Source organism: Pseudophryne corroboree, chromosome 6 (genome assembly GCF_028390025.1).
Source record: "Pseudophryne corroboree isolate aPseCor3 chromosome 6, aPseCor3.hap2, whole genome shotgun sequence".
Lineage (NCBI taxonomy): Eukaryota > Metazoa > Chordata > Amphibia > Anura > Myobatrachidae > Pseudophryne > Pseudophryne corroboree.
The window spans coordinates 422723710-422739033 of NC_086449.1; the positions used below are offsets into that span (position 1 = coordinate 422723710).

At 43.6% G+C, this 15324-nt stretch overlaps 1 protein-coding gene across 5 annotated transcripts in view; it reads right to left on the bottom strand.

Moving 5' to 3' along the window:
* Positions 1 to 15324, bottom strand: part of PTPN12 (protein tyrosine phosphatase non-receptor type 12) — a 257987-nt gene that overhangs the window by 45803 nt on the left and 196860 nt on the right. For 3 of the 5 annotated variants that reach the window (XM_063926980.1, XM_063926978.1, XM_063926977.1), the window contains 2 exons: positions 10100 to 10171; positions 5326 to 5385 (listed from right to left, as the gene is read on the bottom strand). The exons of 1 other annotated variant lie outside the window; for it this stretch is intronic. In XM_063926980.1, coding sequence (XP_063783050.1) covers positions 5326 to 5385; positions 10100 to 10171 — 132 coding nt within the window. The remainder of the gene's footprint in view (positions 1 to 5325; positions 5386 to 10099; positions 10172 to 15324) is intronic. One more of the 5 variants, XM_063926979.1, reaches the window with a different exon arrangement.

Consider the following 15324-nt stretch of genomic DNA (forward strand, 5'->3'; position numbering starts at 1 on the left):
TAATTCCTTCCATACGACCATCCAGTCAGGTGTCGACTCCCTAGGGGGTGACATCACTATTACAGGCAATTGCTCCGCCTCCATACCATTTTCCTCCTCATACATGTCGACACAACGTACCGACACACATCACACACACAGGGAATGCTCTGATAGAGGACAGGACCCCACTAGCCCTTTGGGGAGACAGAGGGAGAGTTTGCCAGAACACACCAGAGCGCTATATATATACAGGGATAACCTTATATAAGTGTTTTTCCCTTATATAGCTGCTGTATAGATTTATCTGCCAAATTTAGTGCCCCCCCCTCTCTTGTTTTACCCTGTTTCTGTAGTGCAGGACTGCAGGGGAGAGCCAGGGAGCTTCCCTCCAACGGAGCTGTGAGGGAAAATGGCGCTTGTGTGCTGAGGAGATAGACTCCGCCCCTTTCTCGGCGGCCTTTCTCCCGCTTTTTTAAGGAAAAACTGGCAGGGGTTAAATGCATCCATATAGCCCAGGAGCTATATGTGATGTATTTTTAGCCATCTAAGGTGTTTTTATTGCGTCTCAGGGCGCCCCCCCCCCAGCGCCCTGCACCCTCAGTGACCGGAGTGTGAAGTGTGCTGAGAGCAATGGCGCACAGCTGCGGTGCTGTGCGCTGCCTTATTGAAGACAGGACGTCTTCTGCCGCCGATTTCCCGGACCTCTTCAGTCTTCTGGCTCTGTAAGGGGGCCGGCGGCGCGGCTCTGGGACCCATCCATGGCTGGGCCTGTGATCGTCCCTCTGGAGCTAATGTCCAGTAGCCTAAGAAGCCCAATCCACTCTGCACGCAGGTGAGTTCGCTTCTTCTCCCCTTAGTCCCTCGGTGCAGTGAGCCTGTTGCCAGCAGGTCTCACTGAAAATAAAAAACCTAAAACTAAACTTTTCACTAAGCAGCTCAGGAGAGCCACCTAGTGTGCACCCTTCTCGTTCGGGCACAAAAATCTAACTGAGGCTTGGAGGAGGGTCATAGGGGGAGGAGCCAGTGCACACCAGGTAGTCCTAATGCTTTTACTTTTGTGCCCAGTCTCCTGCGGAGCCGCTATTCCCCATGGTCCTTACGGAGTCCCCAGCATCCACTTAGGACGTTAGAGAAAAAGATTTACCGGTAGGTTTAAAATCTTATTTTTTTTCCCCCTGACAATCCTATTGCTGGAATCACAATAAACACGCTATTATCCTTGCAGAGTGTCAGTGTCTGTACTGTGCTGGGGATTTTTAGCAGAGTGGCTCACTCAATTACATGCAGTCATTTACTGCGCTGGGAAAAGGGATGTAGTTGTTCCAACAGTATTACTAACCTCAATAACACTCATATCCACTCATTTCCAGTCTATTCTGGACACCTCACAATAATTGTTTTAGGCCAAAAGGTTGCACCTAGGTAGCTGGATGACTAAGCTAAGCAACACAAGTTGGCGGCACAAACACCTGGCCCATCTAGGAGTGGCACTGCAGTGGCAAAAAGGATGGCAGTTTTAAAAACTAGGCCCCAAAAAGCACTTAATGCAAAGGGGGAAAAAAGAGGTGCAAGATGGAATTGTCCTTGGGCCCTCCCATCCACCCTTATGTTGTTTAAACAGGGCATGCACAGTTTAATAAACCCATCATTTCAGCGACAGGTGATCCCCCTTGAAAAAGCTTGTCAAGTTCTCAGAATCATACAGTAGCTAGCTACAAACATACCACTTCCATAGCTGATGACTTTTCACATTATGAGAAGAGGCAAGGGGAAGAGGACAGTGTCAAGACGGTGATTAAAAGAGGCACAAGCAGTCAGGAACACCACACAGGCTTTCACCTCCACTATTATCTTGGTGTGGAACAAAAAGGATTTTAACCAAGAAAATGTATAATTACCACATTACTGGACAAACAGAAAAACTAGAGGCCAAAGCCTCCAAATTTGTAACCCTTTCTCCATTTTCAGGGTTTACGATAATCTCAGATTTATTTGCTGGGATGCAAATAAACTGGTTTATACCACAGGATTAAGATGGGATATATATCCCTCCACGTAGTCTTGAGACTTATTTTGTGAAAATCTCACGGGTTTCTTTTTTTCCATTTTTTTTATTGCATTTTTATTTACATATTTTGTGGCAGATGCCTTATTTTTGTTTTTCACAGCTCCCAGTTGCATGCATATGAGCATACCCATGTGTCCCAGTTACACACGTGAGCATACCTGTGTGTATTGTTTATTTTATTCATATTTTATTTTAAAAAAACGCAGCCCCTTAGATGTTTTAGCAGCCCCTCGTGAGCCCCCACAGCAGCCCCGGATCGGGCAAGTTGAGTACGGGTGGGTTCGGTACAGTACTATGCACGACTGTGCAGTGAATTTTTGTAATTGAGCACCTGCCCTAGTGGAGCTTGCCACTCTACAGTCGAAACTAATTTCATACAAGTGGGACAGTGGGAGGAAGCAATGCTAACCTCTGTGCCACTGGCAATCCAGACAGCTTCCTGGCTGTAAGCCACCATGAGACTTCATACTGGGCCCTTATTCAGTAACTGTTTGTGCCTCACAGGAGCTCCTGGCCCATCTAGTGCTGCAGTGCAATGGAAAGCTGAGATTTCATTTTGCAATGCAAGATCACAAACTCTGTTCTAACACCGTGAGGTATTGCAATAACCCTATGCAGCCCTTAAATTGTACAATTATTATAGAGAAAACATTTACAAAATAAAGAAAAAGAACCCTGTACAACAAATGTGCATCTTGTAAATAATCCCAAAATGTGGAACATTAATAAATCAAAATTAAGGTTGACTAATTGGAGCCATTCTTGAGTCCCTAACATTGAGAAGAACCTCTCTAATGCTGGGTACACAGTGCACACTAGAAGATATATCTACTAGAGATGAGTGGGTTCAGACAGGGCAGACATATAGACATAGGTGTGGAAAATCTAGTTTTCTCCGGCAGTTGCCAGAGAAAATGAAGTAGGAGATGTTGCCATGTCACGTTCTGCTGGATTATGATTCTGTTTCTTCTGAGTCTGACTGACTTTGGCCACAAATGTGGTCTCTCCCCACTTTATGGGAAAACACTTTGTCAAACTTGGAATTTCCATTTCCACCTTTGCAGCTATATGTCTTCACAAATCTGGTTGTGATGTTGAACCTTGTTTCATATTCTGCTCTAGGATTTAGTTTAAACATAGGATTAAGTATAGCAGCACCCCTGGAATTATATGGCAGCGCCTCTGGACGTCTACAGCAGGTAGGCAGCACCCCTGGACGTATACAGCAGAGAGACAACACTCCAGGACTTATACAGCATAGGCAGCACCCCTGGAGAATTACAGCACAGCAGATAGGCAACAGCACACCCCTGTACTTAAACGGCAGTGGGGCAGCACCCCTGGACTGATATGGCAGACAAAGAAAAGACCTGAAGGATGGAACTGTCCTTGGGCCCTCCCTTATTTTGTATAAACAGGACATGCACACTTTAACAAAACAATCATTTCAGCGACAGGGTCTGCCACATGACTGTGGCTGAAATGATTGGTTTGTTTCAGCCCCCACCAAAAAAGAAGCAATTAATCTCTCCTTGCACAAACTGGCTCTACAGAGGTAAGAGGTCGTCCTCATCCTCAGATTCCTCACCCCCTTCAGTGTTTACATCCTCATCGAGAAATAATTCCACACCGAATAGGTGGATTTTTTGGTATTTTGCCCAGGCATGACTATAGGCTTTTTCATCCCATTGCCAACAACTGTCTCCACTGGTGCCTTATTCAAACAAACCACATCACCATCAGAATCCTCATCTTCAACTTCCTCCTCAGCACCAGCTACACCAATACCCTCCTCTTCCTGGTGTACTTCTACAGTGACATCCTTAATCTCAATATCAGCAACTTGACTAGTGATGCTCCTCCCAGCACTTGCAGAGGGCGTGCAAATGATGGTAGGCGTCTCCTCTTCCCATACAGTGTTGTGAAGGTCAGGCATAGACATCACAACCGCGGACACACTTGGACTCTCCTTGGGGATTTGAGATATCTCTGAACGCACAGTTGTTTCTTGTGCTTTAACAAGCTTTATTTCGAGGGGGAGGAGGGCTTCCATCTTCAAGAGAAGCTGAACCACCACTCATGAACATAGGCCAAGGCCTTAGCCTTTCCTTGCCAATTTGTTTCTTGAATGGCATATTGCCAATTTGACAGTTCTCATCAGATAAAAAAAAATTTCTACATGCCATCTATGACATTGGGCATCGACCTTAGCAGATGACGTTGATGTAATTGCATCGTGAATGTCATGACTGGTGGCAGCAGCTTCAGCACTAGTACTAGGAAACGGTTCCTGATCTCCCACTATTTTTTCCTCAAAATTTTGTTCTCCATTTCACAGGACAGCACCCTTTTATTATTACAGCACACAGCACAGCGTCCCTTTATTTTTACAACAAACAGAACAGTGCCCCTTTATTTTTACAGCACCACTGTATTCTTACAGCATACAGGGCAGGGCCACAGCACTCCTTTATCTTTACAGCACCCGACAGGGCCACAGTGCTTCTTAATTCTTATAGCATACAGGACAGGGCCACAGAGCTCCTTTATTTTTTCAGCACCCCTGTATTTTTACAGCATACAGGACAGAGCCACAGCGCTCCTTTATTTTTACAGCACCCCTGTATTTTTACAGCACACAGAACAGCTTTCCTTTATTTTTACAGCACACAGAACAGTGGCCCTGTATAGCACAGGACTACTGGACCCCTGTACAGCACCCCTGTACACCACAGGACAGCAGCACCCCTAACAGCACAATACACCAGCACAAGACAGCGCCCCAGAACTGCACTCCTGTACAGCATAGAAAAGCACTGCTGAGCAGCACCCCTAACAGCACAGTACACCAGCACAGACAGCAACACCCCTGTACGCCACCACCCACAGAGGTCTCTCTCCCTCACTCTTCAAGTCCGGAGTGAAAATGGCAGCGACTCGCGGCTCCTTATATGGTATCCAAAACCCGCAAGATCAGACAGCGGGATGATGACGTTTTGCCTCGATCTGGGATCCGAGTCTGGCAGGAAGTCCCGAGCCGGACCCGGATCCTGAAGTCCTGGGGGGGAGGGGGTCATCAGAACCCGCTCTTCACTAGTTTTAAGTAAGAGATTTTACTCTAGAGGAGCACCTTCTGGTTTTACCTAATTTATAGTCTTTAGTGGTTCCAAAACTTTTTTGAATCATGGTGCCCTAGAGTATCAGAATTTTTTTCACGCCACCCCTAGGCCAAAAGAGGAACTACACAAAAAAGGGGATTTTAAGCCAAAACTTACATTCTGAAACTCCAATATAAGTGTTCTAACAAAGTAATCCTTCCTCGACTGTTCTTCCTCCTATATAAGGACAGATACACAAGTCATTCATAATGCTTTCCATTTAACACTAAACACAGTGGTTTGAGGTGTTACTTTTGATCAAGTATAGTCAACATAATAAAAAGCTGAAAATGTATAAGAATGGCAATACTGCACAAATACAGTGCATCTGGAAAGTATTCACAGCGCTTCACTTTTTCCATTTTGTTATGTTACAGCCTTATTCCAAAATGGAATAAATTCCTTTTTTTCCCCACAAAATTCTACACACAATACTCCATGATAACTACGTGAAAAAGTTTTTTTGGAGATTTTTGCAAATTTATTAAAAATAAAAACTAAGAAATCCCATGTACAAAAGTATTCACAGCCTTTGCCATAAGGTCAAAATTGAGCTCAGGTGCATCCTGTTTCCACTGAGATGTTCCTACAGCTTAATTGTGGTAAATTCAGTTAATTGGACATGATTTGGAAAGGCACACACCTGTCTATATAAGATCCCACACTTGACAGTGCATGTCTGAGCACAAACCATGCATGAAGTCAAAAGGAATTGTCTGTAGACCTCCGAGACAGGATTGTCTCGAGGCACAAATCTGGGGAAGGGTACTGAAAAATATCTGCTGCTTTGAAGGTCCCAATGAGCACAGTGGCCTTCATCATCCGTAAATGGAAGAAGTTCGGAACCACCAGGACTCTTCCTAGAGCTGGCAGGCCGTCTAAACTGAGCGATCGGGGGAGAAGGGCCCTAGTAAGGGAGGTTACCAAGAACACGATGGTCACTCTGTCAGAGCTAGAGCATTCCTCTGTGAAGACAGAACCTTCCAGAAGGACAACCATCTCTGCAGCAATCCATCAATCAGGACTGTATGGTAGAGTGGCCAGACGGAAGCCACTCCCTAGTAAAAAGCACATGGCAGCCCACTTGGAGTTTGCCAAAATGCACCTGAAAGACTCAGACCATGAGAAACAAAATTCTCTGGTCTGATGAGACAAACATTGAACTCTTTGGCGTGAATACCAGGCGTCATGTTTGGAGGAAACCAGGCACCGCTCATCACCAGGCCAATACCATCCCTACAGTGAAGCATGGTGGTGGCAGCATCATGCTGTGGTGAGGTTTTTCAGTGGCAGGAACTGGGAGACTAGGATAGAGGGAAAGATGAATGCAGCAATGTACAGAGACATCCTGGATAAAAACCTACTCCAGAGTACTCTTGACCTCAGACTGGGGCGACGGATCATCTTTCAGCAGGACAACGACCCAATGCACACAGCCAGATAGCAAAGGAGTGGCTTGAGGACAACTCTGTGAATGTCCTTGAGTGGCCCAGCCAGAGCCCAGACTTAAATCCGATTGAACATCCCTGGAGAGATCTGAAAATGGCTGTGCACAGACGCTTCCCATCCAACCTGATGGAGCTTGAGAGGTGCTGCAAAGAGGAATGGACAAAACTGCCCAAAGATAGGTGTGCCAATCTTGTGGCATCATATTCAAAAAGACTTGAGTCTGTAATTGCTGCCAAAGGTGCATCAAGAAAGTATTGACCAAAGGCTGTGAATACTTATGTACATGTGATTTCTTAGTTTTTTATTTTTAATATATTTGCAAAAATCTTTAAAAATAAATAAATCCACGTTGTCATTATGGGGTATTGTGTGTAGAGTTTTGAGGGGAAAAATGTATTTATTCCATTTTGGAATAAGGCTGTAACATAACAATGTGGAAAAAGTGAAGCGCTGTGAATACTTTCCAGATGCACTGTATTTTATCTAGTAGTAACAGAAACAGAACATTGGTAAAATTAATTACTTGCTATACAATGTAATACAAATTGTCAAACCAGACACCATAGAGACCATATGTGGCACAATTCAGACAGCAATACTAGTGCCATTACTGAGCACCAGGAGTTACATCAAGTCAAGTCAGATTCAAGCCAATACCGTAAAGTTTCAGCTCATATGCACAGCTAACAATATAATATACGTACGTAGCAGTAGTGAACATGCGTCTCTTATGTAATTGTAACATGAAATTGTTACACCATTAGCGAGAACCGCTAATTTGGTGAGATATATCACTTAAAATCTAGAATTTTAAGTGATATATCTCACCAAATTGGCGGTTCTTGCTGATGGTGTAACATAGTAACATAGTTAATGAGGTTGAAAAGAGCAACATGCCCATTGGGTTCAACCTGTATTCTGTATTAAGTTGAGTTAATTATAATGTACCAGCTGAAGTTATGTTTTATGTCTAGTTAAAAACTATAAATCATATTCCTCCCAGATTATCAATGCCAATATTTTAAATGCTATAACCTCGGATATCTTTTCAGTCAGAAATCTATCCAATCCGTTTTTAAATGCATTTACAGAGTCCGCCATTACCACCTTCTCTGGCAGGGAATTCCAAATCCTTATTGCCCTAACAGTGAAAAACCCTTTCCTACGTTGCGTACGGAATGATCTCTCCTCTAGCCTCAGTGAGTGCCCTTGTGTCCTATACAGAGTTCTTTTAATAAACAATTCCTCTGATAACTCTTTGTAATGTCCCTTTACATATTTGAAAATATTAATAATGTCTCCTCTTAGACGCCTTTTTTCCAGTGTATACATATTCAACCTAGTGAGTCTTTCCTCGTAATCCAGTCCCTCTAGCCCTTTAATCAATTTAGTAGCATGCCTCTGAACCCTTTCGAGTTCACAGATATCTTTTCTTATAATGTGGTGCCCAAAACTGAACACTATATTCCAGGTGCGGACGTACCAATGATTTGTACAGCGGCAGGATTACACTCTCATCCCTGGTCTCAATTCGCCGTTTTATGCACGCTAGCACCTTACTTGCCTTCTTTGCTGCACTTTGACACTGTATACGGTTATTAAGTCTATCAATGAGTACCCCCAAACCTTTTTCCAATACGGTTACCCCTAGATTTTCCCCATTTAATATGTAGGATGCAAGTTTGTTTTTAGTCCCGAAATGCATAACTTTGCATTTTTCTATATTGAACCTCATTCTCCATTTAGACACCCAGATTTCAAGTTTAGATAAGTCATTCTGTAGAGACTCTACATCTATTTCCGAATAACAATTTCAATTTCATGTTATAATTACATAAGAGGCGCCTGTTCACTACTGCTACATTTATTGTTTTTTCAGTTTTTGCTAACAGGGAACTTAGTGAAAGTGGCTGCCTGTAACGATCTATGAGTTAGATCTATTTTCAGTAGCGCAGGAGAGTATTGTTTGTTATATACACACACACATATATACGTACATACACACAAGCACATACCCACCCATCAGCCATAACATTAAATCCACCTGCCTAATATTGTGCATATCCCCCTTATGCCACCAAAACAGCTCTGACACGTCGAGTCCTGGACTCCACTAGAGCTCTGAAGGAATCCTGTAGTATCCCAAAGACATCAGCAGCAGATCCTTAAGTCCTATAAGTTGTGAGATGACACCTCGCACTTGTTTTTCCAGCACATCTTCGAGATGCTCAATTGGACTGAGATCTAGAGAATTTGGAGGCCAAGTCAACACCTTGAACTCTTTGTCATGTTTCCTTAAACCATTTCTGCAGAATGGCAGTGCACACTGTCCTTCTAAAAGAGACCACAGCCATAAGGGAATACAGTTACTATGAAGGGTTATACTTTGTCTACAGCAATGTTTAGGTAGGTGGCACGTGGTAAAAGTAAACTAACCTACTTGAATGCCAGGACCCAAGGTTTCCAGCAAAACATTGGCCAGAGCATAACACTGACTTGCCTTCTTCCCATACTGCATCCTGGTGTTATCGCTTTCCCAGGCTAAAGAACGCAAAAACACCTGGTTGGTATGCAGCTATGCGATGCACAGTCTGTACGGACACCTTCTTATTACAGCCAGCATTACCTTTTTCAGCAATTTGTACTACAGTAACTTCTGTGGAATCGAACCAGATGGGCCTGCCTTCCCCATCAATGAGCTTTGGGCACACAGAACCTGTTGCCGATTCACCGGTTATCCTTCTTGGATCACTTTTGGTAGGTACTAACCACTGTATACCAGGAAAATCCCACAAGACCAGCCATTTTGTAGATGGTCTGACCCAGGCGTCTAGCCATCACAATTTGTCCTGTGTCAAAGTCGCTCAGATCCTTTCGATTCACCAATTTTCTTGCTTCCAACACATCAACTTCAAGGAAAGTTCACTTGCCTCCTTTTATATCCCATCCCTTGAAAGGTGCCATTATAACAAGATAATCAATGTTAGTCACTTCACCTGTGGTTTTCGTGTTATGGCTGATGGGTATAATTAATTATATACATATACAAACATATAATCATTTTATATAATGGACTTTAAATGTTTTAGCGCTGCTAGACAGATATTGGGCATGCCCAACCTGCCTCCACCATTCGTAGGCCACCCAAAGATACTAAGTATAGTGGGTTGCCTCATCTCCAACTCCTCCCTCCCCCATCACTCAGTCTGGCAACACCCACCTACTTCTCTCTCCTGTCAGTCAGGCCAACTGTGCCTGATCCACCTAACTTTCTCCTCAATTCTGTCTTCTCCTGTCTCTCAGTTCGGCCATACCAATCTCAGTAAAAAAAAAAAAAAAGGAACCTGGGCACAACAGCTCCAAATTTCAGTAAAAAGAATAATTTTACATAGGCATTAGTAGTAACGATGTTAGCATACCATAGTCTGTAACGTATACTTACACAAGAAACATGGAACGGCCCAAATTTTAAAGGCTGTTCTCCAAAGTTTGGGTAATAACGCTCACATTTTTTCTGTTGAAATACAAAAGTATTAGCCTAAATACACAGTACATAATTTTGAAAACAATACATTAAAACACATACACAAAGAATATAGGGGTAGATTTATCAAGCAGTGTAAAGTGTGGAGAAGAGGACCGGTGGAGAAGTTGCCCATAGTAACCAATAAGCATACCTATCATTTTATAAAATGTACTTGATACATGCTACATCAAAGCTTATTGGCTGCTATTGGCAATTTCTGCACTGGTCCACTTCTCTACTCTTTAGACGGCTTGATATATCCCTCCGATAGTACTTGTATCTGCATTACACAAATATTGTAGTGATTTTAGCTTGCCATGGTTAACACTGCTTTCACAGCTTATGTGACAGAAGCAGCTAAAGGCAAATCAAAACCGGATGTAGTTGGCTTCCCAACTGACAGGATTCCTCCAGTCAGAAGAAGAATGGCTCTGGAATCCTGACACATGTCAGAATGCAGAAGCTGGAATCCCAAACATAGGTATGCTGGGGAGTGTTAGGGTTAGGCTGCAGAGGACGGTTAGGGTAAGGCACTAAGCAGAGTGTTAGGGATAGGCTGCGGGAAGGGAGGGGTAGGTAAATGGTAAAGGTAAGGGTTAGTTTAGTTGCTCAAACCTGTCCGTATTCTGACAGCCGGTATCCCGTACCCAACCCATCAAAACATCAATTTCTCTGAACAGAAAACCACTGCTAACTAAAAGTGCAACTTGCACTTAAAAGGTGAACACAAAAATGTTTAGTTGAAATGTTAAACACAGAAATAAGAAGAATTTGATAATGGTTGTGGCTCAAGATGTAACTGCAAATCTGTATGTAATAACACGTAGACTTAAAATACGTTCTTGTACTTAGAACTAGAATTTTACATTTTCTGTTAACGGCAGAATTGTGAAAAAAGCTTATTATATTTACGATAATTCCATTTCTTTGAAGTTCTTCATGGCAGCCCTACTATGGGTTAATGACCAGTTCCCCTAATGTAGACAGGAGGCTTTTTCTTCTGGGATCCACCCACCTTGAATATATAGCTGTTCCCCCCCACTTCCACCCTGTCTTTTTGAGTGTCTCCACAACAATTCCTGAATAAAAAACAAACACTCACAACAGGGTGGGCAATTCATGGGCTGCCATGAAGTACTTCAAAGAAATGGAATTATTGTAGTATAATTTGCAGTTTTCTGTTTCCTACTTCATGGCAGCCCTACTATGGGATATACTAAAGCTGAATGTGTGTGTGTGTGTGTGTGTGTGTGTGGGGGGGGGGGGGGGGAGCATGGGCGGAAACAAAAAAAATTGATGCTGAAATATTTATTTTACTTATACCAAGGCCTCTTTCAAGACAATGTCCAAAGCATAATTTTTAGAAAAGGTATGCACAGAAGACCACGTAGCTGCTGCACAGATGTCCTTGACTGCCACTTGCGCCTTTCTAGCCCATGAGACAGATATTGCCCAGGTCGAGTGTGCCTTAATATTCTCTGGAGCTTCCTAGCCTTTTTCTTGATACACGAATGTAATTATTTCTCTAATCCATTTTACAATGGTCTGTTTTGTCGGTTTATAACCTTTCCGAGCCCCTACAGGTACTATGAACAGATTATCCACTTTCCTGAACTCTTTGACTCTATCCAGATACATGGAAATTGCTCTTACAAGACCCAACATATGCAACATTTCTTGCTCTTTATTCTCTGGTTGAGGAAAGAATGATGGCAAAACAATTTCTTGATTAACATGTAATGTCGACACCACCTTCGGTAAAAAAAAAAAAAAAAAAAAGACGGATTTGTCCTCAGGTCGATTTTATCAGACAAAATCTTCAAATGTGTTTCCTTAGCCCACAATGCTTATAACTCCCCAAATCTCCTTGCAGATGTAATAGCCGTAAGAAAAACTACTTTAACAATTTCAGACTTATTTCCTGTAATGGCTCAACGCATTCAGGATCAAATTCAAATCCCAGGAAGGATAGCCTGGCAGAACTTCTGTATTCGATCATCTTCAAACAACTTTCTGTCCAAAAGAGCACTTAAAGCTAAAATCTGCACTTTCAGGGTCGAGGCAGCCAAACCCTTAACAAAACTATCATGGAGAAATTGTAAAACTTGTGCCGTTTCTGCTTCTAATACGTCAAATCTATCTTTTGCCCAGCTATAAAAAAAAATCTTCCATATTCTGTAATATATGTTTCAGTAATCCTCACTCAATATCCAGGCCATAAACAGAAGAGTCTGTGGATTTGGGTACCACAGAGGACCCTGATGAAGCAACTCCGGGATCACTGTCAATTTCTACATCTTCCCAATTGACATCCTCTGAACTGTTGGAAACCAAGTTCTCCTCGGTCAGTAAGGCATTATCATAATTACAACCACTCTATCTTTCCTGATGTTTTTCAATGTTTTGGCTATTAACGGAAATGGTGGGAATACATACCCCATATTGAATTCCCACTTCAGGGACAATGCGTCCACTGCCTCCGACATTGGAAGATAATATCTTGAAAAGAACAGAGGTACCTTCATATTGAGATTAGTTGCCATTAGATCTATATCCGGCTGACCGAATATTTCCACTATCTACTGGAATACTTGCATATCCAATACCCATTCTCCGGGCTGGATCTGATTTCTGCTCAAATAATCTGCCAATACGTTTTCCTTGCCAGGAATGGGTAAAGCTGTTAGGGACTTTAAATGCTCTTCTGCCCAACACATGATGTATGACACCTCTGCAATTATGGCTTAACTTTTTGTACCTCCCTGAAGGTTCAAATAGGCTACTACCGTAGCATTGTCGGAAAACACCTTTAAGTGGTTTCCTTCCAGCCGGTCTTGGAATTTGAGTATCGCCATCCATACCACTCTCATCTCACTTTGGTTTGATGAAACTTTGCTTCCTTTAGTGACCATTTCTCTTATGTCCTAGAGGATGCTGGGGACTCCGTAAGGACCATGGGGATAGACGGGCTCCGCAGGAGACATGGGCACTAAAAAGAACTTTAGATATGGGTGTGCACTGGCTCCTCCCTCTATGCCCCTCCTCCAGACCCCAGTTTGATACTGTGCCCAGAGGAGACTGGGTGCATTACAGGGAGCTCTCCTGAGTTTCTCTGAAAGAAGGAATTTTGTTAGGTTTTTATTTTCAGGGAGCCCTGCTGGCAACAGGCTCCCTGCATCGTGGGACTGAGGAGAGAGAAGCAGACCTACTTAAATGCTAGGCTCTGCTTCTTAGGCTACTGGACACCATTAGCTCCAGAGGGAGTCGAAACGCAGGTCTCCCCTCGCAGTTCGTCCCGGAGCCGCGCCACCGTCCTCCTCACAGAGCCGGAAGATAGAAGTCGGGTGAGTATGAGAAGATAGAAGACTTCAGAGGCGGCAGAAGACTTCAGATCTTCAATGAGGTAACGCTGCGCGCCATTGCTCCCACGCACAGCACACATGGCAGGCACTGATGGGTGCAGGGCGCAGGGGGGGCGCCCTGGGTAGCAATTTTAAACCTCTAGGACTGGCCAGAATATGTATATAGACTCTGCGGGCTGTATATAGAGAATCCCCCGCCAGTTTTTAAAGAAATCGAGCGGGACCGAAGCCCGCCGCTGAAGGGGCGGAGCTTGATCCTCAGCACTCACCAGCGCCATTTTCTCCACAGCACACCGCTGAGAAGCTGGCTCCCCTGACTTTCCCCTGCTGAACACGGTGACCGAGGGTTTTAAAGAAGGGGGGGGGGGGGGGGCACATAATTTGGAGCAGTGAATATATATATATATACACAAACAGTGTCTTTCTGATTAAAAAGGCGCAGCAACGCCTTTTCTTTTTGAGGAGGCTTAGAGCTGTTTGTTCAAGCACAAGCACTTTGGTTAGGTTTTATTATAGTATAGTAGAGAGCGTTTTAACTTATGGGATGATAGTGTGGTTCGGAAATTGCACTGCAGCAGAACGAATAGCTTGTGAGAGGGTAGTTAAAACTGCCAGTAGGACCATCGGGGTACCTCTGACTAGCATGAAAGACTTGTACACTAGAAAAGTACTAAGGAAAGCTAGGAGTATACTCACTGATGAGAGTCATCCAAATTGTTCGATCTTTGAAAGATTGCCATCCCAAAAACGGTTTAGAAGTATCCGTGCTCATTCAAACCGCATGCTAAACAGCTTTTTTCCAACTGCTATCCGGCTGCTAAATGATCAGTAGGTTGCTATTGCTTTCCAGGTGTACCAAACTGTTACTGTTGTTTTTATGGTTTATGAGCTTCTTATTGTCTTTTCATTCACATTTTCGTTGTCGATTTTGTAAATGACAAATAAAGTATATTATTATATTATTATTATATAAATATATATATATATATATATATATATATATATATATAATAAAAGCGCTATATCTATCTGGGAATTTTTTTCCAGGGTCATTTGGCGCGGGGTGTGTGCTGGCATACTCTCTCTCTGTCTCTCTTAAGGGCCTTGTGGGGGAACTGTCTCCAGATAGAGAATTCCCTGGATAGAGAATTCCCTGAGTGTGTGGGGTGTCGGTACGCGTGCGTCGGCATGTCTGAAGCAGAAGGCTCTTCTAGGGAGGAGGTGGAGCAAATGAGTGTGGTGTCTCCGTCGGCAACGCCGACACCTGACTGGTTGGATATGTGGAACATTTTAAATGCAAATGTGAATTTATTACACAAAAGGTTGGACAAAGCAGAGTCCAGGGAAGGTACAGGGAGTCAAGCCCTGCCTTTCACTATGTCGCAGGGACCTTCTGGGTCTCAAAAGCGCCCACTATCCCAAGTAGTAGACACTGATACCGACACAGATTCTGACTCCAGTGTCGACTACGATGATGCGAAGTTGCAGCCAAAATTGGCTAAAAGTATTCATTATATGATTATTGCAATAAAAGATGTGTTGCATATCACAGATGACCCCTCTGTACCGGACACGAGGGTCCACATGTTTAAAGAAAAGAAGGCTGAGGTTACTTTTCCCCCTTCACGAGTTATTTGAAAGGGTTCACTACGATATGCCGGCGGTCGGGCTCCCGGCGACCAGCATACCGGCGCCGGGAGCCCGACCGCCGGCTTATCGACGGTGTGGCGAGCGCAAATGAGCCTCTTGCGGGCTCGCTGCGCTCGCCACGCTACGGGC